The 20,070-nt window shown below is 38.5% G+C and overlaps 1 protein-coding gene across 2 annotated transcripts in view; it reads right to left on the reverse strand.

The window, feature by feature from the left end:
• The window catches only part of NUP35 (nucleoporin 35), a 283,449-nt gene that overhangs the window by 22,203 nt on the left and 241,176 nt on the right, over positions 1 to 20,070 (reverse strand). The window contains exons 2-5 of one of the 2 annotated variants that reach the window (XM_050752218.1): positions 14,254 to 14,369; positions 10,309 to 10,479; positions 8,184 to 8,311; positions 5,121 to 5,178 (exon numbers count right to left, since the gene is read on the reverse strand). In XM_050752218.1, coding sequence (XP_050608175.1) covers positions 5,121 to 5,178; positions 8,184 to 8,311; positions 10,309 to 10,479; positions 14,254 to 14,293 — 397 coding nt within the window. In that variant the 5' untranslated portion in view covers positions 14,294 to 14,369. The remainder of the gene's footprint in view (positions 1 to 5,120; positions 5,179 to 8,183; positions 8,312 to 10,308; positions 10,480 to 14,253; positions 14,370 to 20,070) is intronic. The other variant, XM_050752219.1, reaches the window with a different exon arrangement.

The following is a 20,070-nucleotide window of genomic DNA, read 5'->3' on the forward strand; positions in this document are numbered from 1 at the left end:
ATGGGAGGTCAAGGTGGGAGGACTGCTTGAGCCTGGGAGTTAAAGGCTGCAGGGACCTATGATTGCACCACTGCACTCCAGCCTGGGTGACAGCGAGATCTTTTCTCAAAAAAAATAAAGAAATGCAAAAACATAACGTTAAGTAATGTTTTACATTTTAGCAGCTCTATTAGTTGACTGAAAAGCATACATTTTAATTTTCTTAATGATGTCAAGTGGAAAAGCACAGGATTAATGTTAGGCCCTTTGTACCCAGCTCTGAGATGGGTAAACACTGAAGACACAGAAAGTCTCTGTCCTGAAGGAGTTCATAATCAAGTAATAAAGACAGAAGAGAGCCAAGCAGAGAGAACTTTAAAAGGAGCACATGTTAGGAGTACCTAACCCAAACCAGAAAACAAAGAGTCACTTTTGGCCCCCACTTCCAGAAACACTATCAAAACTCTGAGGTCCTTCCATCAACAAAAGCAGCCATAAAATGCTATTATCACTTAATATCACACTTAACCCCTTAACAATATGCTAACACAAATAATGATTCTAGTTAATTAACTAGTGACCCACCATTTTGGAAGAGAGCTAATATATAAGTGAAAGAACTTCTCAAGAAAAAAATAAATAAAAAATATAAAGAAAGAAGAAAAGCAGAAGAAAACTTCAATAGCGGCAGAAAAAAATATTGAGGGATGAGGATGGAGCAAGCAGAGCAAACACATTCAATGTTCTTTACCGGGGCAGTAATACACCATGACTAAGAGTTTCTTATATTCTTTAATCCAGATTTCCTATTTTGACTTATGACCAATGTTTTCCTGCACCAGAAATAATATTCTAAAAAAGATCTTAACATCAGTTACAGAATGTTTAACAAAAAAAAATAAAAACCCACCAACCTCCTTATTGGATGCAAAAAAACCCTAAGCATAAAATGGCAGTCATGCCATTACATCCCATGACATCTCTTTATAAAAGTTGCCAATCTCAGAAGGCTAAGATTTACTAATCATCCAAAAAAACTGCACTTAACAGTAAATACAGGAGCTAAAAAAAAAAAAAAAAAAAAAAAAAAGCTCTAAATGAAAAATTCTAGGTTTTCCCCTCAATTTTCTTATCAATTCCCTTTTCCTATTTCTTGCCTATCATTGGCCATGGATGATAGGTCTCCACACCTTGTCATCTTTTCAAAAATATTCTTGTTAACTTATGTCCTATTAAGACTTTCTATATGCAAATTCCTTAAACTCAAAGTAGAAGCAGCAGTGGCTCCCAGTGGCCAATTCATGATAGCTATTTTTCCTATCACAGCTCTTGTATTTTCACATATAGTTTCCACAATTACAAAACCTCACAGAAATCACTATATTAGAAAAAAAATAAGTTAACAAAAAGATATTAACATTAATCTTGTGCTTTTCCACTTGACAACAGTTAAGAAAATGAAAATGTACACCTTTCAGTCAACTAAGAGAGACGCTAAAATGTAAAACATTACTTAACATTATGTGTTTTTGCTTTTTTTTTTTTTGAGGTCTCACTGTCACCCAGGCTGGAGTGCAGTGGTGCAATCATAGCTGCCTGCAGCCTTAAACTCCCAGGGTCAAACAGTCTTCCCACCTTGACCTCCCATAGTACTGGAATTATAGGCATGTGCCATCATGCCACACCCAGCCCTGTTTTTGGATTTTCAATGTCCCTGGGATCACTTACTGACTCAATTATTTTATTTATTTGAAACAAGGTCTCACTCTTATCACCCTGGTTGGAATGCAGTGGTGTGATCACTGCTCACTACAGCCTCGACTTCCCAGGCTCAAGTGATCTTCTTAACCCCAGCCTCCGAGGTAGTTGGGACTACAGGTGTGTGCCACCATGCCAGGCTTATTTTTTAATTTTTTTGTACAGACAGGCATCTCACTATGTTGCCCGGGCTGGTCTCAAAACTCCTGGACTCAAGTGATCCGCTTGCCTCAGGATTACAGACGTGAACCAGTGGTACCTGGCATGACTCAAATAACTGAATAGTCACTATTTCTGTGTGTAACAAAGCATCATCATCCACCTATTTGTTACAGTTTGATCAGCTTAAGGCTGTTCAGAACTAATTTTCCTAGACATTCAACCTCAGTTATGTAGCTGAAAAGATTAGGGTGACATTCTAGATGTTTGATATCTGAAGATGGAAGATGGAGAGCCATGAGCCAAGGAGTGAGGGCAGCCTCTAGAAGTTAAGAACTTTAAGGTAACAGTCAGCAAGGAGAGGGACCTCATTCATTCCTATAACCACACGGAACTAAATTCTGCCAACAACCTGAAAGAGCCTGGAAACAGATTCACACCCAAAGCCTCCAGAGAGAAACACAGCCCTGTTGACACCTGAGCTCTAAGCAACGACCCAGATATCTGATCTCTAGAAACTAGAAGATAATACATGTGTTGTTTTAAACTACTAAGTTTGTAGTAACTTCTTATGGCAACTACAGCAAACTAGTACAGATTGTTGGGACAAGTCAGGTGCTGCTGTTAACACACAGCTAAAAATGTGGAAATGGATTTAGAAATCAGGCAGTCGGTAGAGGCTGGAAGAATTCTGAGCATCGTGATAGAAAATGACTAAGTTTCCTTGAACAACCTGTTACTAGAAATGTAGACTTTAAAGACATGGCCAATGAGTGCTCACAGACTGCCTGAAGAAATTCAGACTTGCAGGATTCAAAGGATCCAATTCGTATTGGGTGTTCCTTTGTTATTTATTCTGACAACATCTGCCTTAACCAGAGTGTTTAATACATTTTACATAATTGTTAATTTGGTTAGTTTTGCTTTTTTTTTTTTTTAATTTTATTTACTTTTTTTTTTAGATAGGGTCTTGCTCTGTCACCCAGGCTGGAGTGCAGTGACAAAATCAGCTCACTGCAACCTCGAATTCCTGGGCTCCAGCAATCCTCCTGCCTCAACCTTCTGAGTAGCTGGAACTACAGGCACATGCCTGATTTCTTAGTTTAAAATCTACTGTCTTGCTATTGTTTCTAATATTCCATCTTTCTGTTACTGTATTCTTTTCCTTCTTGCCTGCCTTCTTTTTCTATCACTATCATCTCTCACCTAGATTGCTACAAGTAGCCTCCTAACTTGTCTCCTTGCTTCTAGGCTAATTTTTACTCCCAAACTAGTTGTATCCAGCAACAGTCTCATCCTTATTGTCTTCCACCTTTTCTGGGTAAAGACCAATTGTGACAATAACCTACAAGGCCCTGTAATACATCTGCCCCCATTACCTCTCCTCTCTGACCTCATTTTCTACTATTCTCCCCCTCACTTACTCCATTTCAGTCATACTGTCCCCTTATTCTTCCTTGAACACCCCAGACACACTCCCACCTCAGGACCCTTGTGTCTGCTGTTACCTCCATCTAGAATACTATTCCCTACTTCCCTCACTTACAGACTTTTGAGTAAAGTTTACTTGTCCTGTAACTATCAGTGGTAGGTGGAATAATCTGGGTAGGTCCCCAAATGATGTCCATGATCTAATCCCTGGAACCTGTGAATGTTACATTACATGGCAAAGGGGAATTAAGGTTGCAGGTGAAATTAAGGCTGCTAATCAACTGACCTTAAAATACGAAGATTATACTACATTACCTAGAAGGGCCCAATGTATTCACAGGGGTCTTTAAAAGAGAGAGGATGATGTGACTACAGAAGAACGGTCAGAGTTACAAAGTTGCTGACTATGAAGAGGGAGGAAGGGAACCACAAACAAGAAACATAAGCAGCCTCCAGAAATGGAAAAGGCAAGAAAATAGATTATTGCTGGCCAGATGCGGTGGCTCAGGCCTGTCATCCCAGCACTTTGGGAGGCCGAGGCGGGTGGATCACAAGGTCAGGAGTTCGAGACCAGCCTAGCCAATATGGTGAAACCCCATCTCTACTAAAAATACAAAAAAAAAAAAAAAAAAAAAAAATTAGCGGGAACAGTGGTGGGTGCCTATAATCCCAGCTACTCAGGAAGCTGAGGCAGGAGAATCGCTTGAACCCAGGAGGCAGAGGTTGCAGTGAGCCGAGATCGTGCCACTGCACTCTAACCTGGGTGACAGAGCAAGACTCCATCTCAAAAAAAAAAAAAAAAAAAAAAAAAGATTGTCTAGAACCTCCATAAATGAACACAGCCCTACCAATGTCTAGATTTTAGCCCACCAAGACCCATTTCAAACTTCTGACCTCCAGAAATGAAAGATAATGAATTTGTATTGTTTAAGCCACTTTTATGTTTGCAGTAGTTTGTTATGGCAGCAATAGAAAACTAATACATTACCCTATTTAAATCTCTAAGTCTCCACCCCTTTCCCCACTTTGCTGCTTAATCTTTTTCCTCCACAAAATGCAATACCTTCTAACAAACTTTACAATTTACTTGTTTTGTTTATAAATGTAAATTCTGCAAAGAAATGTAAGTTCCATAAAGGCCGGGAGTATCTATTTCGTCTACTATTTCCCAGAGTACAGTTAGGTGCTCAAATATTTGCCGAATAAACATTTGATGGGATTATACACATATGACTATATATGAAGAACTGTGCTAAGGATAATGATGATGATTAAAAAGCCATTAATCTTAAAGAAAAACTAGGTATATAATCAGTGGTTGCTTCTATTCAACAGCATTTAGATTTATAACTATGCATTAACATCTCTCAAAACACCTTTATTATTCAGTGTCTTAACTATTCCTTTTCATCCCAATTGCAACGGCTTTTTTGTTGACAAATTTTAATAACTAAGGAGACACTTCAAACATCTATTAAGTATACAATTTCTTAAAAAGACATTCTGAATATTCACCCATCATGCCTTTGGGGTGATTTGATTCAGAAAATAATCAATATACAAAGTATTTCCTTCCTGAAAGAAGTTATAGAGATTTCGGAAAATCCCCAGGTTTGAAATATAAAACAAAGAATTTTGGCAATTACCAACAAACATATCTTCATTCGACGAACAGAGAAATCTTTGGTGTTAGAGTTGTTTACTCCATGATTACACCACTGCACTCCAGCATGGGTAGCAGAGCCAGACCCTGTCTTAAAAAAAAAAAAAGAAAGAAAGAAAAAATCACTTACCTGTTCCAGGGGTAGATGTAACTCCAACAAGAGGACTCTGCATTACTGAAATGTTTGGCTACACAAAAACAGAAGAAAGTGTTATGGTAAAAATGCAAAACACAAATACAGTAAGCGTTAAAAGGCTTCATTCAACAGATAACTGAACTTTTACCAGGTGCTAGAGATGCCTCTAATTAGATCAAAGTACAAAGGCACTCTTTTTTTCCGTAAGTTAAACAGTATTAACCTAAAATATACTAGACCCCTTAGTATTTGTTAAAATAAGAAAAGTCATGTTTAAAAAAAAAAAAAGACATTATCTTCTATAAAAGGTGACATGGTAACTATCTGTTTTTAGTTTCTAAAGTGCAATATTTGAAATAACAGAGATAATGGTAATTTTTAAAATGACCAAGTTCATACAGAAAAACAGAAGGATGACAGAATATGATTTTCAACAGATACTTAGAAACCATGAAATACTCTAGATTCAAATCAGTCTAAACAATAATAGCATATCCCTACCACTACCGGTAGAACGTTCCAAAACTGGTAAATTATCCATTTTAGTCCCTTTAAATATAATTAAGGATTAAAACAGTTAAAAATCCTTCTAAAACAAAGACGATATTCAAACAATAAATGAGAACAGACTCTACCTAGAACTCAATATTTTTAAAAACAGATTCTAATTAAACTAAGGAAATCTCAAATAGCTTCATCTAGCAACCAGAACTAAATGCTGAGAGAATGTTGGGAGAGATATAAAATGTATTCTTCAATTATTAATGCCAATTCTTTCATGATTAGAAAAAGGTTGAGCAAATTCCAGGGGGCATAACTAATTTGGGCTCTAATCTAGCAATGATATTCTTACCAACTTTCAAATCAAAAACATTCTCTATAAATTATGACCCATGAGTCTTTCAAGCATTTTGAATACAGCAGTATCTGCAAGCCTTTGCCTATATCATCAGAGAAGTAACGAAAACTTGCACAAATTTAGAAGCCAGTGGTTCTTGTAACAAACAATTTTTAAATTTTTATTATTTTATTTATTTTTGAGACAGGGTCTCACTCTGTCACGCAGGTTGAGTGCAGTAACACAATCACAGCCCATTGTAGCCTGAGCTTCCCAGGCTCAAGTAATCATCCCACCTCAGCTTTCTGAGTAGCTGGGACTATAGGTACACACCACCACACCCAGTCAATTTTTTTTTTTTTTTTTTTTGTATGTTTAGTAGACACAGAGTTTCGCCATGTAGCCCAGGCTGATCTCAAACTCATGGGCTCAAGTGATCTGCCCAAAGCCCAGCACAGGGGCTCACACTTGTAATCCCAGCACTTTGGGAGGCCAAGGAAGGTGGATTACTTGAGCTCAGGAGTTCAAGACCAGCCTGGGCAACAGGACAAATCCCATCTCTACAAAAAAATACAAAAATTAGCCAGGCATGGTGGTGCACGTGTGTAGTCCCTGCTACTAAGGAGCAGAGGTGGGAGGATCACTTGAGCCCAGGAGGTCAAGGCTACAGTGGGGCATGAGCATTCCACTGCAATCTAGTCTGGGTGATACAGCAAGACCCTGTCTCAAAAAATAATAATAATAAAAATGATAAAAATACATAAAAATCAAGCAATCCGCCCACCTCAGCCTCCCAAAGTGCTGGGATTACAGGTGTGCACCAACACGCCCAGCCTTCATACCAAACTAAACATAAGCTTTACTTACCAACCTTTAGAAAACCATCCCAGACCAGAATATCTATCCATTAGGAACAACAAATGCCATACATGTAATTTTACCATTTCTAGTAGGTACATTTAAAAAGTACAAACAGGTGAAATTTAGTAATGGTTTATTTAGCCCAACACATCCAAAACATTCTCATTTCAATATGTAATCAACATAAAAAATAAGATACCTTACATTCTTTCTAAGTCTTCAAACTCTGGTGTGTATTTTATACTTAAAGTATATCTCAAGTGAGACTAGTTATATCTCTAGTATCAATAGCCACACTTAGCTAGTGGCTCCTGTTAGACACGAAGGCAGGTCTAGAAGTGCTGGGAAGAAACAGTAATCTGTTTACCACAGTGAATGAATTTTGCTTTACTTGACAAGTAAGCCTAGTATGCCAGATATATCAAGCCTATAAATAGCACGAATCTACTGAAAAAAGCTTTCTAATATTCTTGAACTCTTAACTTCACTAAATACAATTTAGGGAAAAGCATAAAACATATATCTAAAGCAAACAGCAGACATATTGTTTATATAAAGAACTTATCAACTTAACTGATAAACTTTGTTTATGATTGTCCTACTAAGCACAATAATAATAGGAAACAACACTTGTGTCTATGAAGCTACTAAATTTTCCACTTAAAAGAAAAGTTGGCCAGGCACAGTGGCTCACACTTATAATCTAGCGCTTTGAGAGGTCAAGGTGCAAGGATCACTTGAAGCCAGAAAGACCTCATCTCTACAAAAAATAACACAATTAGCCAGGCATAGCAGCACGTGCCTATATCCCAATAGGACAGTTGAGGCAGAAGGATTGTTTGAACCCAGGAGTTCAAGGCTGCAGAGTTATGACTGCATCACTGCACTCTAGCCTGGGCAACAGAGCAGGACCCTGTTGGGACCTTAAAAAACAGAAGAAAATAAAGCTACTTCTCAGCTGACAAGTGCCCTAGATCTAGATGAAACTCTAAATTTTCATTTATTCTTTCACATAATTTTTAAATATTAAACTTCTTAAACAATCAGAAAGATTTAAACCATAATCACATTCTACATGTATATTAAGTAGATTGGAGGTATGAGCAGGTGGATAAGGCATACCTATAAAAACCTGAGAATTATCTATGAGAGAAAATCTAGAGTTCTACACTGTTAAGTACAGTTCATCATCAACAATTTAAGTAGATTGTACGATAAATGTGTTTAATGCTTATTCTGTGCAACACAGTTACATTAAAATAGACCTCAGGGAAACATTTCAAAGTATTGACTCTCACTGAACAGTCACATAAAACCATGATGTTGTTCACTGTGGATCAAAATGGTATTTATATTACCTGTCTTCTTGAAGTTAAAGGTGTTGATCCAAGTCCTGGGCTAGAAATGTCATCATATATACTTCTAACTGGTGGAGCGCCACTTTTATCTTTATGAGCTGGTAAAACTGGTTGTGGTGGTGACCCACCTACAGTGTACAAAAAAAAAAAAGGTGAGAAAAGAAAGGATTCTTCTATCTTTTTGGTAAGATTTTTAAAATTTTATATTTTTGAAATATTGACTTAAAATCTTGTCTCCTAGTTCTTTTCAAACTTTAATAAGCTGAAGAGTCACTTGGGAACCTTGTTAAAATTCAGACTCTGATTCAGAAGGTGTAGGGTGAAGCCTGAGATTATACAGTTCTAACAAGCTCCCAGGTGATGCCAATGCTGCTGATCCACAGACTGCACTTTGAACAAAAGGATTCAGAGTAAGTAGTTAATGAAAATCTTAGTTTTCAGAAAACACATGTAACTTTTGCTATCTCTACAAAATGCTTAACATTTAAATACAAAACTTGATCCCATTTCTCACTTAAAAGTAGGTACTAAACAACTCCAGTCTGTAGATTCCTGAATAAATATAATTCCCTAATGTAGAGTCTGACTATCTAGATTAAGTACATCCCATTCATGTTTCTCACAGTAGAAATATATTTAAGTACATAATAAAGACGTAATAAAAGGAACAACTTCTGTGACATAAAGATGTCTTTTTCGATCAGAGAACATGCAATGCCAAAGAGTGATGCAGCCCAGGCCATTGGTAAGACTAATGTCTGAGCTTGGACAGTATAGCTTGAGCTATTTAGAGCACAGTCTATGGAATAAGACTAACCTGAGGTTTATAGCGCTCTCTCACTAGCAAGTGAGCTTCAGCCAATTATTTGTTGCATTTAGCCTCAGTTTCCTCTTTTTAAAAATGGGGATACTGTTACCTACCCTTTAAAATTGACAAAATAAGGATTAGCATACTGCCAGGCTCATAAGCAATCAATATATGTTGGCTACCATAATAAAACACATTTGAAATTTAATGTTTAATGTTAAATGAATTATTTCAAATATAATTTATAATTCTCCTGGATAAATCCTAAATAATAATAAACCACTTTAAAGCAAAAATACTTTAAAGGGCAATTAAGGTAAAAAGAGTTTTCATTTGAACAACTACTAAAGGATATTAGCTCACAATTAGAATTCAACCACTTCCGTAGCTAATTCTCACTACTCAGTTAAAACTTTGAAGTCATTTTTTAAAATATTTCTTTGCTAAAGGAGTTCTGCAATAAATACAGGCTGCATTTACAATACTTTGCCCTGACAATCACAAATTCTGTGTATAAAACCTCCCCCTAGTTTGCAAAGTCAGTCCTTTCCTCAAACATGCTATATGTGACAATCTCAATTCACTAAGACTAAAGGCAGAATTCACATCTACATCTTCAAGTTACATTTCTTTTGACCAATCATTTCCTATGCTTGTATCTTAAGATGAATTACTTTAAATTAATTCAGTTGAAGCTAAATGATGGTATTTCATCAACTCTATGAGGCACTCTCCCCCCACCACACTCTGACATCTCCAAAACAGAAATTTTACAAAAAATGCCATCTTAGCATTATGTCATATTTAGGGTTATTTTTGCTAGTGGTACTTAAAAGCCAATTCAATGGCATCTTAGAATGAATAAAACGTAGAATACATTTTAGTGGCTCTAGAAATTATAGCTTATACTGCTTACATCTCTATTCCAAGAGCCTTAAAATAAAAGCTTTGCTTTATAATAGACACATTGCTTAATTTTTTTTTAATTAATGAACGTATTGACGAGGGTGAATGCTGCACCATTACACTTTTTAAAATTCTAGCATAAGCTTGTCCCACCCGTGGCTTGAATACCACATGAAGCCCAGGATGGCCTTGAATGTGGCCCAACACAAATTGCTAAACTTTCTTAAAACATTATGACTTTTTTTTTGCAATTTTTTTTTTTTTTTTGTAGCTCATCAGCTATTGTTAGAGTTACTGTATTTTATGTGTGGCCCAAGTCAATTCTTCTTCCCATGTGGTCCAGGGAAGCCAAAAGATTGGACATCCCTGTATGCAGCACGTCTGTAAAATTATTTTAAGCAATTCACCTACCTGCAAGTAAAGGTGATCTCATTTCCATTACTCCTACCGAAGGGCCACTAATTGATCGAGGTTGGGGAGTCACCGGAGCTGGCAAATCCCCCATTAAAAATCCAGGTAAGAACTGGGCATTAACTCCTGGCTTTGGAGATGTGGGTGAACCCAGCATCATTGGTTCAGATCCTACATGAATCAAAACATAAATTAAAGACTTTTCTGCTACAATATCTGACAAATACATGCAAGAATCTACCATAATTTTGAAAGTTTAATCAAAACTTTTAGATATAATAGAACTATAGTTGAATTTATTATTTTAAAAGCCAACAAAAATTATTTCTAGAAATTTGTAAAGTTATCTTGTATTCACTTTTTTTTTTTTTTTTTTTTTGAGAGTCAGACTCTCGCTCTGTCACCAGGCTGGACTGCAGTGGCGCAATCTCAGTTCACTGCAACCTCTACCTCCTAGACTCAAGCGATCCTCCCTCCTCAGCCTCTCAGTAGCTGAGTCTACAGGCCTGCACTACCACGCCCAGCTAATTTTTGTATTTTTTTTGTAGAAATGGGGTTTCACCATGCTGCCCAGGCTGGTCTGGAGCTCCTGAGCTCAGGTGATCCACCAGCCTTGGCCTCCCAAAGTGCTGAGATTAAAAGCATGAAGCCACCATGCCTGGCAGCACAATATTAATCCGTGACAGCTATTTTTGTTTACATTATTTCAGGGATTTAAAAATCACACTAATAACTTCTTTCCATTTCCGAATCAGTTTGGACTATGTAACAACCGAAAACAAGGACAGGCTGCACTACTTATACAAAGTCTTAGAATATCAAACACAACGCATTTAGCTTGCTAAATTGTTTCTTTTTCTTCCCCATAAAAAGTGCATCATTATTGTGATAAAACTGTAACCATGCATATATTAGAGCACTTACAAAATAACAGTGATAACTAGCACCCTAACTCAGAAACATGTTGAAAAGAATTGAAAACTTGTTTTTGTAACTTTTTTCTTAATAATTAGTTTAAGTCAAGAATAATCACAGCTGGGCTTGGTGACTCAAGCCTGAAATCCTAGCACTTTGGGAGGCCAAGGCAGGAGGATCACTTGAGCTCAGGAATTCAAGACCAGCCTGGGAAACACAGTGAGAGCTCATCCTTTTTATTAAAAAAAAAAAAAAAAAAAAAATTAAAGAATCATCTCTAAATATTCCCCTAATATAAAGCCAACTTAGAGAACTGAAACCTCTCACAATTGTTGATACAAAATCCTCACAATCTATAGATATTATTTCCCTTATGAAGATGAGTGAGCTATATAATTCTATTTTCATAGCAAAATAGCAGAATAAGGAAAACGACGGGCTATGGAGTCAAAGATGTGCGTTCAAGGTCTTTCAGCAAAACGGAAACAGAGCTTTTGTTAGAATTATAGCAAGTACAGCTTGACCTGGTACCTGATACACAGTTAAGTGCTCAGTAAATACGAATTATTATTTTCTACAAGTATTTCATAATAGCAAAAACTGAGTAGTGAAAATATAAATGTAGAATTTGCAATCTCTGCTTATGAAAATAATTTTCAACTAGCTGACAAGCCTGAGTGTGACTCATGGCACCCAGAAGGGTCAAATGTTTGCTATGTTATTTGTATGTTTTTTATTAACTATTACTTAACTTCCAGACAGCCTTAAAAATCTGTTTCTTGATATCTAAAAGCTGCCAACTCTTTACTCTTCCTCTTATTTCCCATTACACTAGGCCTAGATATTAACAATACAAGTGTATAAAAGACAAAAAAAAAAATTCAATAAATGGATAAAGCAGATGCTAAAACAAGGTGTAAAAAACTCTAATTACATTGTAATTACTTTAAAAAGTGCTAGTTACTATGTTACATGGCACTACAGAAATATTTCCTAAGAATATCCACTAAAATCAAACCAAAAGTCTAAACAAAGGCATATTCCTAACAGATATTTAGAATGCCATATTAAATGCAAAGTTTTTGGTAACATCCACTACATTCACTCCCCTCCCTAAAAGAAAAAAAAAATTATAGCAAAATAAAGTAAGAATTGGCTTAAGAAAAGTTGTGATATATCTGGATACATATAGACACAGTAGAAGCCTCAAGCCTGTAATCCCAGGATTTTGGGAGGCCGAGGGGGGCGGATCGCTTAAGCTCAGTTCCAGACCAGTCTGGACAAAAGGGCGAAACCTTGCCTCCACCAAAAATACAAAAAGTAGCTGGGAGTGGCGGCACACGCCACTGGGAGGCTGAGGTGGGAGGATTGTTTGAGCCCGGAGGCGGAGGCGGAAGTTGCAGTGGGCTGAGATTGCACAACTGCACTCCAGCCCAGCCCGGGGGACAGGGCGAGACCCTGTGTCAAAAGAGAGGAAGAGAGGGAGGGAGGAGGGAGAGAGGGAAGAAGGAACGAAAAGAAAAAAGAAAGCACCAGACAGCAAGGAGGGCACAAGGGGCTCTTAATCAGGACTGTCACTAACCACCCTTCAGACTAAATTTCACTTAAAGCAAACTTAAGGAAAAAATGCTGCATGTCCTCAATTCCATTTCATATTCTGTGCTCCTAAAAGATTAGTACTCAGCTAGTACAGTTTGTTGAAGTCAACCCTTAGTTTTACTACACCAGTGGGCACCTGGAATATCTGCAAAATGTGAACTTGCACATTAATACTGGCTAATGTCAGATTTCTGGCAAGGCAATATACAGGGATTGGTTTACTCACATTTGTAACCCCAATAAATATGCACTCCAAAATGTTTTTGTTCAATAGAAAAATTTGGAACTGGAAATGAAGAGCTTTCTGATCTCTAAAATATATTAAAAATAAATACCAAGACGACATTTGTACATAAATTTTAATGCAGATTATTGACATTATGCATTTAGTTTTTTTATGACATACTAAAGCAGTTCAAGTTACTCTATTCTCAAAAGGAACTTATTTTACACCAAACATGGCAAGCATTATATACCCTTCAAATCTAAAAAGACTCTTTCTACACTATATATATATATATAACTTGCTCTCTTTTCCAAGCTCAGAAAGTTATAACCTAACTTTCAGGTAAGTCTCTATGACAGTAAGACGGTTTATTTTCCGTTCTAAAATTTTCGACGGTTCTCACAAGTCGCAAAACTCAGCAGGAAAAAAAAAAGGAATCCGCGTGCTATTACATTGCTAGATTTTTTTCAAATACGACATATTTCAATGAGGCTCCGCAATAAATAATGGGAATGAATCTTTAAAAAATTCAGATCGTGACCTATTAGAGAAAAATACCTCCTACAATACTTAAGAGTCACTTTCCCCAAATAAAGGCGGGAAATATCGTGCGAACTCCTAGCTTGCTATTAAGGCCAATATCTCAATGATTACCAACCACCTGGTTGATTAAACGTTGCACGATTCAAGCTTCCATTAATAACAAGATTCCTTTTGCAAAGCCCGGGAGAGAGGAGGAGTCAAAACAGGAACTAGAAGCACAGGTGATCAAGAAGCAGTGGACTGCACCCACACACTTCAGGGCACCGCCCACCCACGTGTACCGCGGTCAGTTCCTTCCAGGGAGGCTTCCGGGGAACCGGGGAATCCAGCAACTAGCAGCGCGTCTCGGGTATCAGAAGGAGGTTAAGGTATGGGCCAGTCTGGCGTAGCTGGCGTGTGGGGGCACAAACACAGCTCAGTCACCGTCCGACGGCCTTTCCTTCACCCTCCCAGGCCCACAGCTTCCCGGCGCCACCTCTGTAGCAGTATGGAGGCGATGCGTTGAGTAGGGGACTGACTAGGAACTTGGGGGCACCCAATGGTTCCCTCTCCGCGACTGAAACCAGCAGACGAGAGCCTGACGACTGCCCTTCAGTCTTGCCCGCCTCCAGGCCCAAAGCAGGGATGGCAGTGCCAACAAGGAAAAGCAGTATTTCACTCACCTAACGCGGGCCCCTGAGGTTCCACGGCAAAGGCTGCCATTGCGTCGGCAACTACACTTAAAACCAGGACCTTACCAATTTTCAAAAATGGCGGAAACGCTCCCTACGGGTGAGGGCGTGCTATCTCTTGGGGTTGCGTAACTTCCGGACCTGCGCTGTGCTTAAGTTGTGGGCGCCGGAGCCATTTTGGAATAGGGCAAAGTTTTTGCGCTAAGAATTTCCGAAAAAAGGGTTTTTCCACCGGGAAGGTGGCGAACCAGCGTGTGGTTCTGGGAATGCTTTTCGTCCCTCTGTGAGCTTCCTGATTTGTTGGCACTTGAGTTACATAGAAGCACAGATTATTTTACTCACGGTTTCATAATTAGCGTGAGTTGACCCAGTGCCCTATCACCGGTCAGCTTTTCCGAGTAACACCTGGGAAAGTCAGCTTGATGAAAACAATTGGTGCCTCTTTCCAATGTAAATTTCTGGACTTAGTGCATGACGCTTTTTTCTCAAAATATGTTTTCTACTATCTGTATGCCATTTCTTTTAAATTTTGTGTTATGTAGACAATTTTACATTAAAGCATAACTCATACGATGTTTTGTTGCATATTAATACCTACAAAAATATAGCTAACGAACGCATAAGTACACATGTAGATAATGGAGGATAATTATACGCACCCACGAACCCTCCACACCGCGGAATCTTTCGTGCTCCTGCCTGTGCCATCCCTGCCATCCATCTCCCCTCACTTTGCTGCTTTTCTTTAGGGCATAGTCATACGTAGATCACATATACATATTCTGCATATGTGTGTGTAAAAATATGTTGTTTAGTTTTGCTCAGTTACTAACTTTATACAATAATGTGCTACATATGTATAACTGGGGTGTTCTCAGCTCCATACCATGAGGATTATTTCCAAAATATCCACCCATGCTCAGCTATTTCTTCTACGACTTCCAAAATCTCAAATCCAGTAAGAATTTTGTCTTTGGAATGAGGCAGTAACAATTCCAGAATTAAATGGTAGGTTCCCAGAAATCAAATTTTAAAACCACTCACAGATCGAATTGACTTTTTGAAAATGGGTGTGTGAATTGAATTGTGTCCCCCAAAAATTTATGTTCATGTCCTAACCCTCATACTTATGAATATGACCTTATTTGGAAATTGGGTCTTTGCAGATGTAATAAAGTTCAGATAAAGTCATATTGGAGTACCACAGGCTCGGTAACCTAAATCAGCACAAATGTATCTCTTATAATTCTGGAGACCAGAAATCCAAAATGAGTATTATGGGGCTAAAATCAATAAGAAGGACTATTTTCTTCTGGAGGCTCCAGGGGAGAATCTATTACCTTGCTTTTTCAAGCTTCTAGAAGCTACTTATATTTCCTAGCTTTTGTCACCTTCCTGCCTTTTCAAAGCCAAAGATGAAGCATCTTTGGTCTGTCTGACACTGCTTTGTTCAGCTTCTGCCATCACATAGCCTTGTGATTACATTTAGGACTCACCCAGGTGATCCAGGATAATCTTACTATTTCAATATCCAGTAGAGGTGTTTAAGTTAATAATCACATCTTCAAAATATCTTTTGCCATATAAGGTAACATTCACAGGTTCTAAAGCTTAGTGTATGGATATCTTTGGGGACTAGTTAGCCCACTACACGGAGCAATCCACTTTTTAGAATTAAGCTACCAAGAAAAGTTCATCAATGAAGAAATTTCTACACACATTGAGGCTAGATGTGGTGGCTCACACCTGCAATCCCAGCACTTTGGGAGGCTGAGGGGTGGATCGCTTGAGCCCAGGAGTTTGAGACATAGTAAGAACCCACTTCGCTACAAAATAAAAAATAAATTTTTAAAAAAGAAATTTCTATAAAAATTATGATCTAGCCAAGCAAAAGAACACTATACACCGGCTAAAATAAATTAGATGGATTTGATATGAGTGTAAATATTAACCTAGAAAGATCTCTGTGATAGATACAATGAAAAAAAGTAATTTGAAAGCATAAATATATATGCATACATATGTGGCACCATTTTATTTTTATTTAATAACAGGTTTATTTAGGAACAGATACAGAGAAAGAGAGAGAGAGAGAAAAAAAAGAGTGATGCTTCTTTAAATAAAGGAAGATGTTGAAAAAGATTTGCACTGGCCAGGCTCTGTGGCTCACACCTGTAATCCTAGCACTTTGGGAGGCCAAGACGGGCAGATCACAAGATCAGGAGTTCAAGACCAGCCTGGCCAACATGGTGAAACCCCATCTCTACTAAAAATACAAAAATTAGCCAGGCATGGTGATGCGTGCCTGTAATCCCAGCTGCTTGGGAGGCTGAAGCAGGAGAATCGCTTGAACCCAGGAGGTGGAGGTTGCAGTGAGCCAAGACCGTGCCACTGTACTCCAGCATGGCGACAGAGCAAGACTCTGTCTCAGAAAAAGAAAAAGATTTGCACCAAACTATTAACAGTAGAAATAAAGTAGTAAAAGGTTTGTAAATTGGAGGAATGGCCTTTAACTTATTTTATACAATTTTTGTGGTTGATTACAGATGTTACTGCTATTTTGTTTATTTGTTTATTTATTTATTTATTTATTTATTTATTGAGATGTAGTCTTGCTCTGTCACTAGGCTGTAGTGCAGTGTTGCAATCTCAGCTCACTGCAACCTCCACCTCCTGGGTTCAAGCGATTCCCCTGCCTCAGCCTCCGGAGTAGCTGGGACTACAGGCGCCTGCCACCACACCCGACTAATTTTTTTTTTTTTTTTTTTTTTTTTTTTTGGTAGAGACAGGATTTCACCATGTTGTCCAGGATGGTCTCAATCTCCTGACCTCATGATCCACTCGCCTCACTCTCCCAAAGAGCTGGGATTACAGGCATGAGCCACTGTACCCGGCCCTATTTTCTTTATTTTTTTAATTAAAAACTTTTTTCCATTAATAAATTTATTTTCCTTTCTTTACCTGCATTTCAATATTTTACCCTTTCGATGGGCTCTTTTCCTTACCAAGCTATAAAGAAGCCCAGTATTGAAACCCTCCCTAGGCCTTGCTCTTCCACCTACCTACCATGTGCTAATTTCTCTCTCATTTCATTTTTTCATGATCTCAAAAGAAATGTCTATAGATTTTAGTAAATTATCTGTTTCCCTATCTTTACTATTTTGATTTTTAATTAATTACAGATTGGCTCCTGTGTAATGCTCTTCTGAAATAAAACTACTGACCCCAACTATTTTTTTTTTTTCTAATTGGCAAATTAGACCTGCCTCCTTGACATCTGCAGTATCCAACAGCTTTGACAATCTTTTCCTAAGTACAAGTGTTTTCTTTATTTTTGGTGATGCTACACTTCCTATTTCTCATAACTTTACTCCTTTTCTTGTTTTTCAATAATTGATCCCATTTTTTTCTAACCTGGGAATATTATTGTTGTTCAAGCCTTTGCTCTCTCCTTTCTTTTTCAACTCTTAGTGGTCTTCCTTGGAATCCTTATCATTGTCACCCTGTTCAAATAATTGTTAATAATCTATGCCCAACATCTCTAAAGTCAAATACCACTTTTCCAGATGCTTGCTGGACAACCTACCCATACATCAAACCTCAAAAGCAAGCTCATCTTTTGTCCCTTTTTCTGTTCATCTCTTAGAAACTCAAAATTAGATTTATAGTGTGTTAGCGGAATTTAGAGTCAGACGGACCTCAATTCAGAGCCCAACTCTCTCACTAAAACCTATATACTTGGATTTGTATTTGATTTCTAGATTTTATTGTTTGTAAAATAGAAACAATACCTGCTTTGAAAGGTGGTTATTCTTAGTACAGTGCCTGCTCCACTTCGGTTTTTATGACATTCACTTTCTCTACCATCAAACATTCAGATATTCTTTCTGCCTCTTCAATTTCTATACAATTGCAGTCAACTCTTCACATCTCCCTGCCTTCAGTTTCTCCCATCTAACACACCAGTAGCCAAAACTTTCTTTTTGTTGTTGTTGTTTTTTGAGACGGAGTCTCATTCTGCCATCCAGGCTGGAGTGCAGTGAAGTGATCTCAGGTTACTGCAACATCTGCCTCCTATGTTCAAGCAATTCTCCTGCCTCAGGCTCCTGAGTAGCTGAGATTACAGGCACACACCACCATGCCAGGCTAATTTTTGTATTTTTAATAGAGATAGGGTTTTGCCATGTTGGCGAGGCTGGTCTCAAACTCCTGACCTCAAGTGATCCTCCAGCTTTGGCCTCCCAAAGTGTTGGAATTACAGGCATGAGCCACTGCGCCTGGCCCAAAGTTTTTTCTTCATACACATTACCCAGCTGTCTGAAAACACTCACTGAGTTCCTATTTTCTACAGAAGCCTCCTTTTCTTCAGCCTCCACAAGGCTCAGGTGTGCAGCACATGTCATCTAGTAACATCCTTTATTATACCATATACATTGTCACCTGGACAGCAAAGGAGGAAAAAATCAAAATATCTCATGGTGGGAGGGTAGAAGCATCTCTTTGAGAGACTTCCATAGGAACCCCTAAAGGCAATACACATTGTTACCCTACTTTCACCTTGGGATAACTGAGAACCTTGGTTTCAAAAGTAAAATCCCAGGGTGTGGTGGCATGTACCTTGTAGTCCCAGCTACTCAGGAGGCTGAGGCGGGAGGATCACTTGAGCCCAGGAGTTCCATGCTGCAGTGAGCCATGATCCTGCTACTGAACTCCAGCCTAGGCCACAGAGCAGGACCCTGTTCCCTGGCCCCCCCAAAAAAGAAAATTTCCTTCACCTCCTCATCCTAAAATTTGCTCCAATCAATTATCTCGTTATTCCCTGTTGGAAACCCTCATTCTCTTGTGAACAGCTCCTCACATTGTATGTCTTGCTCACATCAACCTTCAGACTAGCATCCCTTAGCTTTCCACCCCAATTTGCCAAGTCTTGTGTTTCTTTCAAGTAGCAGCTCGAGTCTCTTTCTGTCATGAAACCTGCCCCAACCATGCCAACTCTGAATCATCTTCTCTCTTCACCTCACTTTGCTGTAAGATACTTGTAAGTTTTCTTTTCAGCCCCACTAGATGGATTTTCTTGAGGCCAGGGACCATAACTTTTCCTATTTTGTATTTCCATTACTTTTCAATTAAATGTATCTTGAAAAATGAATGGTTACAGTATGTAGCTATTTAGGCATAAACAGAGCAAGAGAGGGTGACCCCTACCCCAACCGGGAATGTCAAGCGGTTGTTAAACTGTCTCTCTGAAATAATTGGTTGCAGCCAGTGCCAGGAAAAGGCAGTTTCCCAACAGATAGAAACACCTAAAACTGGTGATCAGCAGCTTCCGGATAAGATCTAAGGAGATGGGAGAGTGGGCTCAGGCATGCATATTAAGAGGCAAAATCGAGGAGTTTAACTGGTACATGACCTCCTAAGGACATTCAGCTGGTAAGGGAAGAACACCTCTGGTGAGCATGCGTACAACTCCAGTAAACACACTGCGCACGCTCACCTCCAAAGTGCTAACAGGCCTCCCTCTCCAAGGAAAGAATCAAGGGAAAAGGGACGCAAGATGCCGGAAGTATGCCAACATGTAAAACCCTACGTCCAAGGTCAAATGGGGCACTTGTCCTCTAAGATGGCCACTTGGCCCTCTTCCAAGTGTACTTTACTTTCTTTTCATTCCTCCTCTAAAGTTTTTCAATAAACCTTCACTCCCACTCTAAAATTTGCCTTGATCTCTTCGTCTGCCTTACACCCCTTAGTCGGATTCTTTCCTGAGGACACAAGAATTGTTGTTGCAGACCCGTATTAGTCGGATTCTTT

The sequence above is a fragment of the Macaca thibetana genome, chromosome 12 (assembly GCF_024542745.1).
Source record: "Macaca thibetana thibetana isolate TM-01 chromosome 12, ASM2454274v1, whole genome shotgun sequence".
NCBI lineage: Eukaryota > Metazoa > Chordata > Mammalia > Primates > Cercopithecidae > Macaca > Macaca thibetana.